The sequence below is a fragment of the Chionomys nivalis genome, chromosome 13 (genome assembly GCF_950005125.1).
Source record: "Chionomys nivalis chromosome 13, mChiNiv1.1, whole genome shotgun sequence".
NCBI lineage: Eukaryota > Metazoa > Chordata > Mammalia > Rodentia > Cricetidae > Chionomys > Chionomys nivalis.
Window position 1 is genome coordinate 17,434,472 of NC_080098.1, and position 18,356 is coordinate 17,452,827.

General features: G+C 38.7%; 1 protein-coding gene and 1 pseudogene across 4 annotated transcripts in view; one reads left to right on the forward strand and one right to left on the reverse strand.

The window, feature by feature from the left end:
• The window catches only part of Trdmt1 (tRNA aspartic acid methyltransferase 1), a 37,063-nt gene extending 20,207 nt beyond the window's left edge, over positions 1–16,856 (forward strand). The window contains exons 7-11 of one of the 4 annotated variants that reach the window (XR_009058199.1): positions 946–1,029; positions 2,256–2,599; positions 5,289–5,346; positions 5,618–5,778; positions 11,763–11,899. Coding sequence is in view for 3 of the 4 variants with exons in the window: in XM_057787657.1 (XP_057643640.1) it covers positions 946–1,029; positions 2,256–2,599; positions 5,289–5,346; positions 5,838–5,967; positions 11,763–11,893 (747 nt within the window). In the remaining variant the exon portion in view is untranslated. Of the gene's footprint in view, positions 1–945; positions 1,030–2,255; positions 2,600–5,288; positions 5,347–5,617; positions 5,779–5,837; positions 5,968–11,762; positions 13,216–16,785 lie in introns of those variants that run through there. The other 3 variants (XM_057787659.1, XM_057787657.1, XM_057787658.1) reach the window with 3 other exon arrangements.
• LOC130885857 (60S ribosomal protein L9-like) lies at positions 16,751–17,333 on the reverse strand (annotated as a pseudogene).
• Between the last annotated feature and the right edge of the window lie 1,023 nt (positions 17,334–18,356).

Genomic DNA, 18,356 nt, shown 5'->3' on the forward strand with positions numbered 1-18,356 from the left:
AACCCTTAGATGAGTGATCATTTAAGGACTTCCCCACCCTGGGGAATTGGATGTAATAAACAATATAGACCTATTTTTAATATTTCATATAAGTGTTAAATTGACTCAGACATGACTATTACTTTCTGAAGAACACAGTCCATGCTTGTTGATTTACCTGTACATAAAATAGGTTCATTAAATTTCATGCATCTTTCTTTTTGGAAAATAAACGATTGTAGGTATTGAAAATAAATGGAGTTTTACATGTTTGAATTAGGTGTCTTGTGTGCAGTAATGCTCAAAGTAGTCCAAGATTGAAAGCAAAGTGGACATATTGTTTATAATTCCTTGTTGTTAAATGACATTAGATTGCAAGCACTGTTTTCATTTCATGTAAGAAATCAAAGCACTTGCTATTTGAAAGATTGATGTTGTAAGTGTTGCTGTGTTTGCCATTCCTTTTAGTTTCTTATCATCGTTAGCTATATTATATAGCTCTTTGTGCACAGATGAAAAGAAAATCTAGTTTAAAAATTTAATATATAAGTTGTCAGAACTTGCAGTGTAACAGATCTCTTTAACTTTATTTCTGATCATTGCCTCTTCTAAAGTATAGTAATCCTCCTCTTTAAAAGTAAAAGTAAGAATAACAAAAATATCTATATTTGAATTTAATGTACTACTATTTTACCACTATTATCAATAACGAATACAGAATGTCTCTATTTCTTCTTACTTGTGAATTATGACCTATGAATGCATTTGTCTGGGAGAAATATTATTCACTGAAAGATACAGAGCAGCAAGGTAACTGGCTTAGATTCTTCTGTGAAGAAGTCTTAAATCAGTAGCCATATTTGCTCTGGCAGAAATGAGGTGCATATCTGTCTGCATCTTTATGCTGAAGTTGCTATAAATCTCCCAAATTTCATATGGTAACTAGCCTTTCTGTTTTGCTTGCAGCTTGGTATTCCAAACTCGAGGCTACGATATTTTCTTATTGCAAAGCTTCAGTCAGAGCCTTTACCTTTTCAGGTCCCTGGTCAGGTATTGTTGCTGCTGCTGCTATTACTGTGTACTCATGAATGAATCTCAGTCTGCCAGTTTCTTCTCAGTACCTACTCAGGGCTACAGTGCCTCTAGAGTTTATAATACAGGTCATCTTCATATCCGTTTCCAGGCCTCTGCTTCTCCTGGTGTTTACTTTTATCTCTCTTCTCTCTTTGGTTTACTTTTCACTAAGCTAAATAGAGCTAAAGCTCACAAAGCTTTGTAAGTTTGAAAATTACCATTAGCATTGTTATCCCCCATTATTTCCAGGCCAACTGACTTTTGCATTTGTCATTTTCTCTTCCACTTAAAGCCTTTGATTACTTCTGATAAAATATAGTGTACTGTCTTTAAAATGGCCTGTTTAAACATATTTATTATACTTTCCATGATGCCAATTTTAGTTATCTTAATTGGGTAAAATGTAGTAATCATTAGTATAAGCTAACATCAAATTCTCAACTGCTAAGTTGAGATTCTTGGTAAGCAATTTTATGTTTTCATAAGAAATGAGGTAAGATAACAGAGTTGCAGTGGCTCAAAGAACTTTGCTCCACGTAACTGTCCCCAGTACAGCTCAGAAGCCAGTAGGTCGGCTAGTGAAGTCTAGTCATCATTTTGACTCTCCAGTGACATGTTCTTTCTGTCTGGATGGTTTCAGAAGCAATGTGAAAAGTGTATTAAGGAAGACTTAATCATTAGAAATTCCTTGAGTATTTTTCTCAGTTGTAAAATAGAAGTATATGAGATTATGAGTTTCTATATCAAATCATCCACACTGCCCACCCCACTCCCACATGAATATTCTCAGTGAAAAGCACTGTGAGTTTTGTTTTCTAATTGAGGATGTTGCAGCATTTCCTTTTTAATGGAGGAGTTTGGTAATCTTTAGTTCTCTGCACATTTTCCAATGTCAACATTGCTTTTTAAACTTCTTTCCCCCTTGTGATGCTGTGTTTATATTTTGTGAGCTTTTCCATTAATAAGTACACCAAACAGGAATTCTGTGGAATAAATCCTGTGCAGCTCACTTTCTGTATGGCTGTATGACTAGTAACTTCTGACAACAGTGCGTGTACACACAAGCAGACCACTGTGTTTATGTTTTTAATGTCAACCTTATAAAGGCTAAACAGGTTCCCACATGTTCAATTGATATTATTGATTTATCTCTTATTTTAAATAAAACTTTTGACAGTTTGTATTTTTTAATTTAATGCCAGATACTGATGGAGTTTCCTAAAAGTGCGACTATACAGCCACAAAACAATTTAGAAGTTACAGAAAATAAGCTACCAGCCGAGAGTCCTGAACCAAGCACCTGCTTTGATAGCAGCAGCGCACAGTGCTCAGGAAAAGATACCATTCTTTTTAAGCTTGAAACTGCAGAAGAAATCGGCAGGAAGCACCAGCAGGACAGTGACCTCTCTGTGCAGATGCTGAAAGAGTTTCTTGAAGATGTTGACCCAAGCCAGTACTTTTTACCACCAAAGTTGTTGCTGCGATACGCTCTTCTTCTAGATATCGTTAAGCCCACTTCCAGAAGGTCCATGTGCTTTACCAAAGGGTAAGGTTGAAAGTGATTCCCTCTGTGTTGTCTCTAAAATAATCATGTTTTATAGCTAGTCTTTCAGTTCTCAGCAGAACCGTTTGATAAATGTTTCTCTTAGACTGACTTTTTTCCTAATTGCCAGTAGAGCATGAGTGAGCATTCCTGGCACAGAACATTCTGTGCACCACCCACAGAGTGTTCGTGGAAGACAAGGCCATTTGCGAATGACCTTTGTATAGCTTCAGTACTTGTCTTAGCATGATTTCTGCAGTTTGTGAATTGGTAATCTTACATTTCTTTCTTTGAGACACATCAAACCTCAAGAGTGATGTCTGTTACTATATTGAAAGAAATTATATTTTAGTTTAAGGAAATAAAATTGAATCATCCAGTTACAGTTTAAAATTTACTTGGATTTTTAAATAGATAATGAATTCTCATGTTCCAAAATTCAAAAGTTACTAATATTATAAAACTCCCTACTTCATCTGTCTCTTGGCCATCTGTGTCTTTTACCAGCCTGTGGTATCAATATACTATCTGGCCTTCCAAAGGTGTTGTTATTAATATTGCTTCCTGGGATGACCATTAAAAAACTTCTCACCATGGCAACAGTACCTCTACTACTAATGCTCTAGCCTCAAACTGAAGCGTGATTCCACCAAAGTTCACTCTTGAGAACCAATGAGTTTATTGGGCTTCCTTCCAGAGCACAGGTGAGCTGTTACCTAAAGGGGTGTGAGTACTCCTGACTCCCAGCAGGCTGTACCTGGAAGCCTTTACACAGTAAGGATCATGGCTTGCCTGTATCTGCACAGGTGGAGGGTCCTTTATCTACTCTTCCCTGGCTATATACTCCAGCTCTCCCTGACGCCATCCGCAATGAAGGCAGAGTTGCACAGCACAGTGGTAGGGAGCAGTGAATACTCAGGTGACATCTGTGACCCTTCACCCCCTCCCCCTTCTACAAGGGACAAAAGCAGTCAACAGGCCTAGCTGGGGCACTCTTTTTGTAAGAGGGCAGAGATGAATTTCCAAAATGGTGGCTGCTGGCTTAGAGGAAAGCCACTCATAATCTTCCTTGGATATTATTGTCATGGTAATATAAGAATGCCTTTGATGCTAATGGAAAAGAGGAGGAGTATAATTTGTTTTGTTAATTACCTATGGTTGAACATTTAGTGTTTTATTTTGGGTTGTTTCTTGAATTACAACAATTTTTTTGACAATTTTTAAAAAACATGGTGGTAGGGGGAATTGATTAGGAAAAAAGTTAAAAACACTGTCTCTGTTTTGTGCCCGCCCCTCAGCTTCACTCAGTGTGATGTGACAATTCCGACCGTCTTCTTGCCTGCTTGTTGTTAGGCTGGAGAAAGGCGCTGCTGCCCTATAGCCACATAGACTTAGGCTGATTTTATGATCTGCTGCTGTGCTTCCAGGAGGAAAGATTTATTATTTAAAAAGACTCCACTCAACCGTTGTCTGTTACCAAGTTCAATAGGTTCTGGTTAGGATTCTCATAAAATAATACTTAACAGTTTGTAATAAAAAGCAGCCTTGGTACTCTCTTATAATACAGATGACATAAAGGAAGCCTCACTGTGACAGCTCTGCATCTTCAGCTAAAGATGGCGGGCACACAGACGACTAAATGTGCAGCACATATAAGAAGACAGTGGGAAGCAGTTATTTTTCCCTGATGTACTTCTCTAGTTTATAGTTTAAATTGTCCTTACTGTGAAAAGAGAGTGCTCATGATGGAAAGCCAACTTGTCAACAACAGAAAAATAATACTATACCTTTCATTTCTGAAGTATTTTATACATCTTATACAATTTTAAACTAATTCTTAAGTGAAGATGCTAATAAGAGAAAAATGGGTTAATGAAAGTTAAACTTAAGTTCTTGTGGTATTAGGGAGCCAAAGATTTTGTATGCTGAGAAGAAATTATAATTTGGGCATTATAAAAATAATAGCAATATATTTTCATCTATACATTTGGTTTAATGTGGCAGGGACCTTTGAAATATAGTGTGTACTTCCTAACAAGAAACATTGCAGATATGACAATTGATACAAAAATGCTAATACAGTGTTCAGTGGTGTTTATATAACTCAACTGCCAAGTTTAGTTTTCAGAAGTTTAAATAGAATTATGTCTTTTATTTTAAATTACAAGGCATATTTCTATGACACTAAGATGTTTTAGAAGAATATAAATTTATGTCATTTTAGAAATATTTTATCATGTAAAAATATTTTTAGAACGAGATCTCTGGCTAGTATACTGTTTTTAATAAGCATAAGGACCAGAATTAGAACCCCAGAACACATGTCAAATATAGCTAGGCATGGTGGCATAGATCTGCAAACTCAACTCTGGAGAGTGAGACCAGCAGATCTCTGGGCCTTGCTGAATGCCCAGCTTAACTTATTTGGTGTGTTTGATGTCAGTGAGAGAGCCTGTCTGCAAAAAACATTGGGTTGTGCTTGAGACATGACACCCAGTGTTGTCCTTGGGCCTTCACACACATGCATGTACATGCACACCTATATATACATAAACAGTCACACAGACTCACACACACACACACACACACACACAGAGAGAGAGAGAGAGAGAGAGAGAGAGAGAGAGAGAGAGAGAGAGATTTGGTATTAATATACATCGGGCGTCATGTATTATTAATGTGAATTTTTCAGGTATGGAAGCTACATTGAAGGGACAGGCTCAGTGTTACAGACTGCAGAAGATGTTCAGGTACCATGTATGTTTTTAAATTTAAAGTTTCTATTAAGTAATATTATCTTTAACATTTAATTTAAGAATATTAAAATATTTGAAATGTTCAGCTGAGTGGCTATGTAGTTACTGATAAACACATTTTATTTTCTGTGGTGTGATTCTTTTACTTACTGAGTTTCTTGTTAGCATTGTGAAATTGACTTTGTTAGTTGACTCAGTTTCCTGTACGTTTTATAATTTTCTAATTATAAATTTTCTAATTTTTACATTTACTGATGTGTCTTAGGTTCCTGATCAGTTCAGTAGAGCCTTTGCTTTTCCAAGTCTGTTGCCATTATTGAAGCAGTGATCCAGCTGTTCACAGAGATATTCATTTGTACGTTCTGCTCCATGTGACATGGCAGATGGCTTGTCCACTGCCCTCCAGCTGCCTCGTACCTGGAAATGGTAAGTCTGGTTATGCAGTACTTTTTAATTTCTCGTGGGGTTTTTTTTTTTTTTAACAGATTGAGAATGTCTTCAAATCTCTTAATAATTTGCCCCCGGAAGAAAAGATAGCTAAGTTGTCAACGCTCAAACTGCGATATTTCACACCTAGAGAAATTGCGAATCTGCAGGGATTTCCTCCAGAATTTGGTATGTGAGATCCATGAGGGTCACAGCTTTCCTTTATTAAAGCTCTCAGAATTTCATGAGAACCTCACATGAGTGTTTCATGAGTGACTCCGTGCCAGGACAGGTGAGTTTGTGAACCCCTCCTGTGTGCTGTGACAGCTTTGGGGTTTTCCTGGCTTGTCTTCTCTTCCGTTGTGTCTCATGACGGTGCTGAGCCTTGTCTTCTAGTGTTCCCTCTCCTTTAGTCCAGCAGTGAGTCAGCCCATTCAGGCTGAGGGCAGAGTGTTGATGACTAACTCCCTCAGTGGGTAGGATCACGTTCTGTCTCCATCTGTGTTTCCATAGGTCTGAACTTGGTAACTCCACACTAGCTTGTGTATGGTGGGGAGTCCCCTCAATTTCTCCCCTATATTTTCTTGTTATTTTTATTAACTCAGAGCCTCAAGTATGCTGCACCCAGCTACATTTCCCTGCCCTCCCCCCCCCTTTTTTTTAATAATTAGAAAGGCTCTTTTTTTTAAAGTTGACCAGTCATGAGCCTGCTTTTAAGCCCAGGTGGTCCTTGAAATCATGATCTTTCTGCCTCAGCTCTCTCCGTAGCTGGGATTATAGTCTATACTAACAGGCTCGGCTAGGCCCAATTGGTATTTTCACAGTAAGAAGGTAAAGGGTGGTTGAGTTAACCAGTTGTTGGATAGAGGTTGGATTTGAGGTTGATTTTTACTTGAGCGAAGACACATTATCAGTTATTTGCTTTTGTTGTCTACTATAAGGAATGTGAGGGGCACTCAGGAGCATTAGGGGATCTACAGCAGGGGAACTGACAAACAAAAGCAGAGATAGAGGGAAGGCAAAGTCCTCACTTCACCATAGTGCAGGAAATCCAGGGATTAGTGCCGTGAAGCCTGGACACTGTCCTGTGCTTACATTGTTCCCAAGCCCTTCCTGTCCCGTGGCCGCCAGCACTCTAGGTCTAAAACATCCATGTGTTCTTACACCAGGGGCTCAGAGTGCTCCCCATTCCTGGCTAAACCGGCAAAGGGAAAACTAGACCTACCCAGCAAGCCTCCAGGACTAGGAGGAGGAAATCTGCCTCTGAGAACTCTGCTTGAGGATTTGAATATCGAAGGGAGACTTTTAAGTCCAGTAGAGTTGTAACATTGATGCCTGTTTGTGAGGTGAATAATAGGCGAAAGAGATTGGCTTTCAGAGCCTAAATAATAAACTTACAGATGAGGTCCCTTGTACACTGACAGCAAGCTGGCCATCCCATTTAACTGCTCTCAGTGTTTGCTTCTGTGAGCATACTCATGGCAACCGGGCTTATTTTCTACTCCCTGTCCTTTAAAGGCTTATCATTGCTGCAGTTTATGTTTATAAATTTGGATATTATATATATATGTGTGTGTGTGCCTGCGTGTGTGTGTGTGTTTGTGTGTGTAACAATAAAAATTGAAAAAGCATAATTGTGAGAGGGAACAAGGATGGGAGACAGGTAGAAGGAAAGGGAAGGGAAAACACTATAATTGTATTCTATCTGTTTTTAATTTTTTCTTTTTTTAAATTGATATTTATTGAGCTCTACATTTTTCTCTGCTCCCCTCCCTTCTCTCCTTCCCCCTTTCAATCCTCGATTCCCCAAGGTCCCCATGCTCCCAATTTACTCAGAAGATCTTGTCTTTTTATACTTTCTACTTCCCATGTAGATTATATCTGTGTAAGTCTCTCTTAGTGTCCTCATTGTTGTCTAAGTTCTTTGGGATTGTGGTATGTAGGCTGGCTTTCTTTGCTTGATGTTTAAAAACCACTTATGAGTGAGTACATGTGATAATTGTCTTTCTGTGTCTGAGTTACCTCACTCAAAATGATGTTTTCTAGCTCCATCCATTTTCCTGCAAAAATCAAGCTGTCGTTATTTTTTTCTGCTGTGTAGTACTCCATTGTGTAAATGTACCACATTTTCCTTATCCATTCTTCAGCCAAGGGGCATTTAGGTTGTTTCCAGGTTCTGGCTATGACAAACAAAGCTGTTATGAACATAGTTGAGCACATGTCCTTGTGGCACGATTGAACATCCTTTGGATATATACCCCAAAATGGTATTATTGGGTCTTGAGGAAAGTTGTTTTCTAATTTTCTGAGAAATCACCACACTAACATAATTTAAGATAGAAAAAAATACTATTTTCCCCCTTTTTTGGTCAGCTCATTCAATCGTCAATGTTTTAGAGATTGTTACTAAAGAAAGGCAGACGCTCCTTGGTTTATGTCACAAAGGGAGAAAATTTAGGAGCTGAGGATTAGACTTAATTCTGGTTTCCAGTCTGCTCTCCTACTTATTATTCTCTTTGTATTTTGAACAAGCAGATGTACTTTGCATACTTCTTTTATTTATTTATTTATTTAAGATTTCTGTCTTCTCCCCGCCACCACCTCCCATTTCCCATTTCCCTCCCCCTCCCCCAATCAACTCCCCCTCCCTCAGCAGCCCTAAGAGCAGTCAGGATTTCCTGCCCTGTGGGAAGTCCAAGGACCTCCCACCTCCTTCCAGGTCTAGTAAGGTGAGCATCCAAACAGTCTAGGCTCCCACAAAGTCAGTATGTGCAGTAGGATCAAAACCCAGTGCCATTGTTCTTGACTTCTCAGCAGCCCTTATTGTCCGCTATATTCAGCGAGTCCGGTTTTATCCCATGCTTTTTCAGACCCAGGCGGTTTCTCAGGAAATTCGGATCAACCTACCCCTGGACCCAGCAATACCACTCTTGGGAATATACTCAAGAGATGCCCTATCATACAACAAAAATATATGCTCAACTATGTTCATAGCAGCATTGTTTGTAATAGCCAGAACCTGGAAACAACCTAGATGCCCTTCAATGGAAGAATAGATGAAGAAAGTATGGAATATATACATATTAGAGTACTACTTTGCATACTTCTTAAAAGAGAAGCTATTGATTGTCTAATCAAAGTGAGTTCCTCAGTCTCAGAAACCTGATTATTTTACCTCTAGAGCTGTGGTCACCGTGGTAATATTGAAACTTGGTAAGAGGTTTGGAGGGCCAGAATCAAACCAAGCTAGAATCTTTCTTTGCTCTACCTTAAATTATCTTTTCTCTTTTTGTTTTCTTTTTTTGTAAAATGTAGATAATTAAAACCACCCACTTTATGAGATATTATGACAGTTGACTGAGTTAGTGTGTTTAAATGCCTACATATTATCCTAGAAAAATTATATTGGTTTAAATTATTTCTCTATACTTTTAAAATATTACACTTATTTATTTATTTTGTGTGTATATGTGCATGTACATATGTGCATCTGCCATGATGCATGTGTGTGTAGGTTAAAGGATACCTTGTAGAATTCTCTTTTTACCTATTTACCTAAATGTCTTTAAGTAGTGGCTCTAAACTATCTTGGTAGACCCTAGAGATGGCTACTTTTTATTTTATAAATTTCATAAATATTTTTTCTGTTTTGAAATTTGAGTTGAGTAAAGTAGAATTTCTTGAGGTTCTTCAAATATATATTTACACAAAATACTATTAGGAATCTTTATTTTATTCCATTTAATTTTTAACATTTTTTAGATTAAAATATAATCACATCATTTTCTTTTTTACATTTCACCCCTTCAACCCTCCCCCCATGTGTCCCCTCCTTGTTCTTTCTCAGATTCATGGCCTCATTTGTTATTGTTACATATTTTTAATTGCTGAATTCTCTTTTAAAATATATGATATGCTTGTGTTGACAGACTTGCCCAAATGTTATCATAGAACATGACATAACTGTCCTTCATATGTGCTTCCAACATTAGCTATGGGTACAAAAATGGACATTGTCTGAGCCATTTGTTCCCTGGCAATGATGGAATCATATTGATCTTTCTGTTCATTTTGTCCTGGTGTCTTGTGGCTGTCAGCTTGCTTCTCTGTGACTAGCTGGCTTTAGGAGAGGGACACTGACCTTTAATGGGGAAGGAAAAGCTGCTGTCTTGATCTCATGCATTCTATGTGGTTTTGTTTTTGAAGACTTGAGTTTGTTTTTTAATATATCAAGGCTTTTTAAAACCACCCTTTAACTTAAAAACTATTATAATTTTTTCTATCACTTAGTTTAGACTTTAATATCTGCACAAAATAAAATTCTGTTCCTAAACTCACCTTTCCCTTTAGTGAAGCCTTAACCTTGCAAAGAATCATCCCTAGGATAGTGTAAAAGTTCCTTGTAAACACATTTGTGTCTGTGGTTTTTGGAACTGAATAATCTTTGAGATTAGTAAGGTGCATGCCTGTGGCTCACTATCTGTATGATATAAGATTTACAGTCATGCTTAATTGCAGATGGCGGCTTTATTATAGTAATTACTGTTATCTTATTACAGTTAATCTAGAGTCTAATATTGGTGAAGCTACTTTACATAATGGTTCTTCATTACAATTATATGAAATTGTACTATTCTTAGTGTTCTTAATTATTTCCTTTATATTATTGTTTAATTTTCTTTTGCTTCGCTTGTTATGACAAATCACACTGAATGTGATTAAATCAGGTAAGAGAAAATCAGCTTATGGAAGCAAACTATGAAAATGAGCTATATATGGGATACATAAAGAACTTTTACAGCTCAACAATGAAAAGAAAATAATCCAACATAAAAAATGTGAAACTGATTTGAATATACATTTCTTTAAAGAAAATAGGCAGATACCCAATAAACATATGAAATGGATGTTAAATATCATTAATTATTAGAGAAATGTAAGAAAACCACAGTGAACTATTTCTTCATATCCACCAGAGTGAAATCAAACAGTGCTAACATCTCTGCAGACATTGAATGAATATGACTCAGCAGTTTTACCTCTAGATACATATCCAAGAAAAACTACCATAATATGTACATATTATAATAGTATCCCAGAATGGAAACAGCTCAAGCGTTTACCAGTAGATGAATGAATAATAAAATGTCTTATCTTAATAATAGTATTGACTAATAGAAAGTAAGTACTGGAATTTGCTCTAATGTGAATAGACCTGATAACATTATGATAACTGTGAAAAGACTGACATAAAGCATATCTCTTGATTCCATGTATATGAAGTTAGAATAGCCAAATCTGTAATAGCATGAAAAATAGTGGTTGGGGGTGGACAAAGACAAGTCCAGGGAGTGACTGCTACTGATGGGTGCAAGCATATTTCATTGTGAAGTAATGAAAATGAAGATGTTTGAGAACTCTATCCTAAAATGCACAAAGCAAATACTTTTTTAAAAGAGTAAATTTTATGATAAGTGTTGTTAAATAAAAAAAAACTTACTGAGAAAAATAGTAGCCACCATTTTTTCAAAGTGAAATAACATGTTTTTGTGAACTCTGAATATGTGTTTGCCTTAGCTGTACTCTGTTATTATTTAATATAATTGTGTTATACAGCACCTCTTGCTATCGGCATTATAGCATGATGTTATAAAATATTCATTCCTCCAAATTCTCATTTATTTGTAAACTGTCGTGCTCATATTAGCAGTTTACTATCTTTTGTGTTAGCTGTGAGTACACTTTCTTAGTACTGAGTTCTTAAGCAGTTTCATGTGAGCATCATAGAGTATGCTTACACAGACACACTATAGTGTCACTAGGTGACCCATTGTATAGCGTAGGGCCTTCGTTGGTCATGACATTGCCAAGAAGGCATGAATGTATTTATAAGTGGCCATTGTGCCTTTACTAAAAGGTACCTTTTGTTTGTGGACATTAGCATTGCAAGTAACTATACTGAAAAGGCCGCCTCTGTTTTCTAGAGTTTCCCGAGAAGATAACGGTGAAGCAGCAGTACCGGCTTCTTGGCAACAGTCTCAATGTGCATGTAGTGGCCAAGCTCCTCACAGTCCTGTGTGAATCATTTGGAAGTACCTCCAATTCTAGACAATGATTCTAAAATTCTATTTTGAGCAAATTTGTATAAAATTTAAATTAGTTTCATAGCATTTTAATTGGAAATTTATGTAATGCATGTCAAATTGTTTTCTTAAATTTATATTACCATATCCCCAAAACTTCATTTTGTTGTTTTGCCCTATGGGCAAATATTTTTATAGTTTTTAAGTATGTGTATGAAATATGTTTCACATGCTACAAATTAAGGATGTTTAAACTTTTATATCTATTTTAGTACTTTATATAGTATGACATGAATAATATAATGATCTTTAGAAAATCATCTTTGTACGTTAATTTTCAAGTTGTTTTATGTGACATGGAGAAACCAAGTGTACCTGGAGGCGTCATCCCTTCTGACCAGGTTCCATAGTGTTGGAAGGTGCTGTGCATGCTATGGAAGGGAGAGGTCGTCATCATTCTTAACCAGCTGGGAGCCCTGTGAGCTGCAGTGTGACCGCCCTGTTAGGGTATGCCCACGACTGCTATGGGAACAACCAACTGCTCTCAAGTTGATTTAAGGCCTGATCAATGAGATGGAACCCATGCCTGGCACTGTTATCTGGCTCAGCACCCTAGGGGTAACCTACTACCATTATTCTGCTAAATGGGCATAGTATTAAGTCATTCCTGATGGTTTATTATTATACCATAGATTAGTGTTGCCCTCAATACAGGGAAGCTTCTTTTGGTAGATGGTAATACAGAAACTCAAAACTACTTAGCATGCAGAGACTGAGAGACTGTGGAGTGCTCAGTGGTAAGTGGGACATAGCACTTCCTTCCTGCCAAGGCTCAGGGATCCCTGCAGAAGACAGAGCAGAAAGACTGTAAGACCCAGAAGTGGTTTAAGAAACCAGTGTTTCCAGGCAGAGCAGGACAGTTGTACACATGAACTCATAGCTATTGTGACAGCGTGCACAAAGCCTGCATGAGCTGAAATCTGCACAGGACCTCAGCATGGAGAGTGCCGAAGTGGATATTGAGTCCATTGAGTTGTGCTAGCTGAGTTGATAGCTGCTGGGCAAGAGAGGCCATTTTCCTTAAGGGTGTGGTTACTGGTACGTGGTTCACACTCCAGGCAGGCTCAAGAATACCGAAGCAACACAATTGGACTTGATTGTTTTGTTTTTCTTCTCCACCCCCCGCCACACACACACACAGAGTTTCTCTGTGTAACAGCCCTGGCTGTCCTGGAGCTAACCCAGTAGACCAGGCTGGCCTTGAACTCACAGAGATCCACCTGCCTCTGCCTCCTAATTGCTGGGATTAAAGGCGGGGGCCACCTCCCTGTCCCATGCTGCCCCCACCCCACCCCTGCTGATTTAATTGGTTTTTAAGAAGACCCAAGCCGGGCGGTGGTGGCGCACGCCTTTAATCCCAGCACTCGGGAGGCAGAGGCAGGTGAATCTCTGTGAGTTCAAGACCAGCCTGGTCTACAAGAGCTAGTTCCAGGACAGGCTCCAAAACCACAGAGAAACCCTGTCTCGAAAAACCAAAAAAAAAAAAAAAAAAAAAAAAAAAGAAGACCCAAAGTGAGGAATCAGGGAGGGAGGGTGAATATGATCCAGATAAATCGTACAATGTTCTCCAAGAATTAATATTATTTTAAAAAATAAAAAAAAATGTTTTTAAAAATCTTACTTTTTGTTAATTTCTCCTAACTTGAAAACAGATTCTAATTCTAGTCTGTTGAATGCTTTACTTAGTTCTATTCCTTTTTAGATAAAAAGGCCTCAGGAAATGCAAATACAAATGAATTATCTATCTCTTCATTAATCCTGTTTGATTTTTTGATACAGTGTGCCACTGTAGCCTGGAATTTACTCTATAGACCAGCTGGTTTCTGACTGAGAGGGATCCGACTCCCCCCACCCCCCAGCCTCCAGAGAGCTAGAATTAAAGGCTGGCACTGCTAAACCCAGCCTCTCTTTAATCTTAATCTGAAAATAAAAACTCACTGTTCTGTCTTCATTCGCACATACTTCCTTCTAGTTTGCCATTACCAGAGTGTTTTTGCTTTGTCAGCTTTTGGGTTAAATTTGTCTGTCTTTACATTCCAAGGAAGATGACGTGGCTTATGTGGCAGGAAGGTCATAGAAGGAAAACTTGCCACTATTTCTATATGGTGCTACCCCATCCTTTCTCTTGACTCGGAATTTAGCTTTTTTCTGTCTCCAGCCAATGTGCTCACGGCATCAGTAGATGAACAAAGTGTGGCACATACATTCCCTGAAGAGCAGTCAGTGCTCACTGGAATGTGTGCATGACACGTGCCATGACCTGGGTGGGCCTTGGGAAACTGCTAATGAAATAAGTCAGTCATGGAAAGACAGACGGGCTACCTCAGTGTTTGCCTGGGGTTGGGCGTCAGTGGTTAGCAGGTGCAGAGCTGGGCAAATTGGGAAGATGAGAAGGTTTTGGAAGTAGATGGCACTGATGGTGACACACTGTGAATGTGCTTAGTGTCACCAAGCTAAACACTTAAATCTGTTGGATGCCCAATTTCATGTTATGTATATTGTGCTGAAATTTTAAAAATAGTTTTTTCTCTGAACTCAGGTAAGTGTGGGTTTATCAAAGCTATAAAGCTTAAGCTATCTATGTAGCAACAGTCACTGTCTACGTTTTATGTATGTGTAAAGGTGAACCTCACCAAAGGCTCATAATCATGACCTGAAATCATCTTGGTGCACTGTCATGCAGGTTATCTTCACTGCTGAATGATTCTTTACCAATAAGATAGTTCATAGTTTAACTGTAGTTATGCTATGCTTACAATTATGTGGTATTATAAGGTCCAGTGCCCACTGAACAGTATTATAGTAAGTGCTGAGTTATAGTGTCTCAACTCTGAACATATTTGGTAGGTCTAGGGAGCATTCTGTTCTAAGTTGGGAAACAAAATATGACTTTATAAAAGTATTAAGGGCCTGGAGAGGTGGCTCAGCAGTTAACAACACTCACTGTTCTTGCTGAGAACTGGGGTTGGATTCCCACCATGTATGTGCCGTGTTATATAATTTGAAGATACTTCTTCCTTGCCTCGAACATTTAGTGCTCTAAAGGCAGCAGACTAATGAATAGATGAAAAGTAATTAATACTGGCAAGATGATTTACACTGGGGAATAATTTGGGAGATGAGTAGCCATCCTAGGTGTGAGAGCTGGACCATCTGTTTGGTTATGACATCATTGTGTAGACTCATGAGTTTTCCACAAGCCAAGTCAAAACAACGAGGTCCCAGTTTTGAGCTCAGATGGAGCATTCAAATGTGCTTTCCTGTGTTGTTTGTTGTTGACAGAAGTGTGACTTGTACTGGCAGTGTACCTAAGTGGCAGAGTTATCTTAGCATACTCATAATCCTGAATTTAAACCTCAGTTTACGTGTGTGCGTGGGTCATGCGCACATGCATACACACTCACACACAAGAAAAAGAGAAAGGAGGGAGTAGAGATAACGAGAAGAGTTTACATGTAATTTGCCCTTAGCTGGGAACTGCTTTAATTACATAACTTTGAAGTGCCATTGCCTTACGACTTTGGACTTGGAGTGAAAGTCACAGGCTGAGCAGTGTCTCCAAGCCTGCCATTATGATGATTTGGGTTCTTTTTAAAAACACAACCTTTGGGCCTCTTGGCTAGTTCATCTTCTGTCAGTATTTACTGCCTGTGTGCACTGCATACAGTTATCATGTCAATTCGACAAGAATCCCTGGTCTGGTATTTTTTCTCATTCGTCACTTTTGTCTAGCATGTGCCTGTAAGATGTCATTTGGGAGAACCCTTTACTTGCGTCATATACACTTTCCATCTTCAGGTTAGGACAGTCAGCCTGTCCACACCATTGTCCTTCTGTGCTACTAAAAATTTGAAATTTCTAATAAAAGAATATTTTCCCTGAGTGTTTCTGTTTCTATCTTTGGAACTTTTAGGATATTTTATTGCAAGATATGTATGCTCTTCAAATATACAACCATGATTCAAACTATACATTCTTTGTTAGTTTTTAAAATTTCGTATCAATTTATCCTAATTAATCTACCTCAAGAATTAAAATATTCAGCTGGGCATGGTGGCACACATCTTTAATCCTAGCACTAGAGAGATAGAGGCAGATGAATCTCTGTGAGTTCAAGGCTGCCTGGTCCACATGGTGAGTTCCAGGATACCCGGGGCTATGTAGAAAGACTGTGTCTCCAAAAAATTAAAATATTTTTTAAATACAGACCTATAAAACAGTATCTGAAGAAAATCCTACACTTAGTACCTATGAGTTGCATCTCTATGACCTCTGTGTTAAAACTCAGGCGGCAGGGGCAGTCACTCTGAGGTGAGTGTACATTCCCTAAGAAATCCTACTGCAGTCAGCGCTTGCTCTCAAGGTGGAATCCTCTGTGGCTCCCGAAACCCAACATCCTTAGGAAAGAAAAGTAATAGAGTTCCTTCCTGTGGATTCCTGACAGGAAGCCCTCCTTGAACATAGTTCCAGGCAAGAGCATCCCTGTTATTAGACCCTCCACAAAGGCGCTGGGGAAGAGTTCAGGCAATGCTGGGTGTCCAAGCAGGACTTGATCCATACATGGAGCAGATTTCAGCATAAAACTGAAGAACTTTTAGGTTTTAGACAAATAGCACGATATTTAGAATTTTAGAGTCCTGGTATATACACCAAATCAGATATGACTTTTTTTGTTATTTTGTTTCTAATTTCAGTTATACAATATTTCTCAATTGTAAAATACAAAAATATAATTTTTTTTTTCTCAATACAAGTCTTTTATTGTCCCAAAAGACACCCCAAATCGTATTAAAATTCAGGATCTTGTTTCTGGAGCTGGTAACTTAGGTCTACTCATCAGCCTGCTGCACTGTTCCCTTTTCAGACACATAGATGCCATCCAAAAACTTCCTGATATCCTTGTTCTTATAACTGTTGTGGCCTGCTGTATCAGAGCCGCCGAGTTTGAAACAAGTTCAGTATCATTTCCTTCAAGGATTAATTCATCCTTCTGGGCTTGAGAGACAGAACAAGCAACGCCTGTCCTCACCCGAACCCTGCGGATGTATTTTTCACCCAAGAAATTTCGGATTTCAACCAAAGACCCATTCTCCTGAATAACGACGTTGATGGGGAAGTGAGCATACACAGACCTCATCTTGTAGCGGAAGCCCAGCGTAATGCATCATGTTTTGAATATGGCTGCAGATGGTTCTGACGGTGGCCAGTTCCTTCCTGTTGCCCCACCATTTGTCAACCCGGAGCCTCTTCTTCTTCCCAAGAAGGCTCAGCTCTACATTGATGTGATTGAAGTCCCTCCGGAGGGTTCCTCTGGGGCCCTTCACAATGACTGTGTGCCCCTGCAGAGTGATGTCCACATTTTCTGGAATGTCGACCGTCTGATTGCTGAGAATGGTCTTCATTCTCGCAGTAGATGGGGCAAAGAGCAAAATATAATCTTTATACTAAGTATTGATTAATGAAATTTTTGGAGAATTAGATTTCTAGTGTTCCGTTGACCTGGACTACAGACAACTTACTTAGAAATAAAGTCTTAAGTAAGGAGTACATGCTGGATATTTTTTCTCTGCCCCCTCCTTTTCTTTTTAACACTGGTTATTTTGAAATTTTCTACTCAGTTTGGATCATAGTTAGATTCCAAAGCCTCAGAAAGCAAAGTGGATAGTTAGGGCCTGTGGTATTACAGAGTAACTCTCCATTTAGGCACTGCCTCTGTTAAAACCCATATGAATTCTTCAGTACAGTGAATTTCGTTGTGATAATTTGTTACATGTGTATAAAATACTTTACTTACACCCCACCCCCCGTCATTAACCTCTTTTGTCCTTCTTAGCTTCAGATGTATTTGCTCAAGAAATACAAGCCTGTGCAGAAAAGTGTTTGGCCTTCTCCTTCCCCGTGTTCACAACTGAATGGTTTTGTATTTACCGTAGCTTATGAGTCTTCTTTTAGTCTCTAAGGAGCTGTATCATATTTATTTATTGTGTCTTTATGTGTATTCTTGATGCTATGCCATTCCATGGCTTGCATGTAAAGGTCAAAGGACAACTTTCAGGAGCCAGTTCTCTCCTGAAACTCTATGTGGGTCCTCGGGTCACGAGGCTTGGAAGCCAAGTCGTTTCTCTGGTCCGGAGTCTGACTTTCAGCTGCATCTAACGCTTCCCTAAAATACACCGTGGCTGATTCTGAAAGCTTCAGAAAATCTTACTTTCCCTATAAAAATGAGCACAGAAAGTTTTATAGAAGTAGAAGAGAGGCTGTTTTCCTCACTGGCGTCTCTCCTTCCCAGCCTTCCACTGCTCTTGTGTCTTTACTCGCCTGCGCATGCTTCCACTGGGTACTCGCTCTGCATTCAGATGGCATCATGGTGTCTGTTCTACTGGGAGGGATGGAAATCACTGAGTGGAAGTGGTTGTTTAGCTGGGCTGGCTTCAT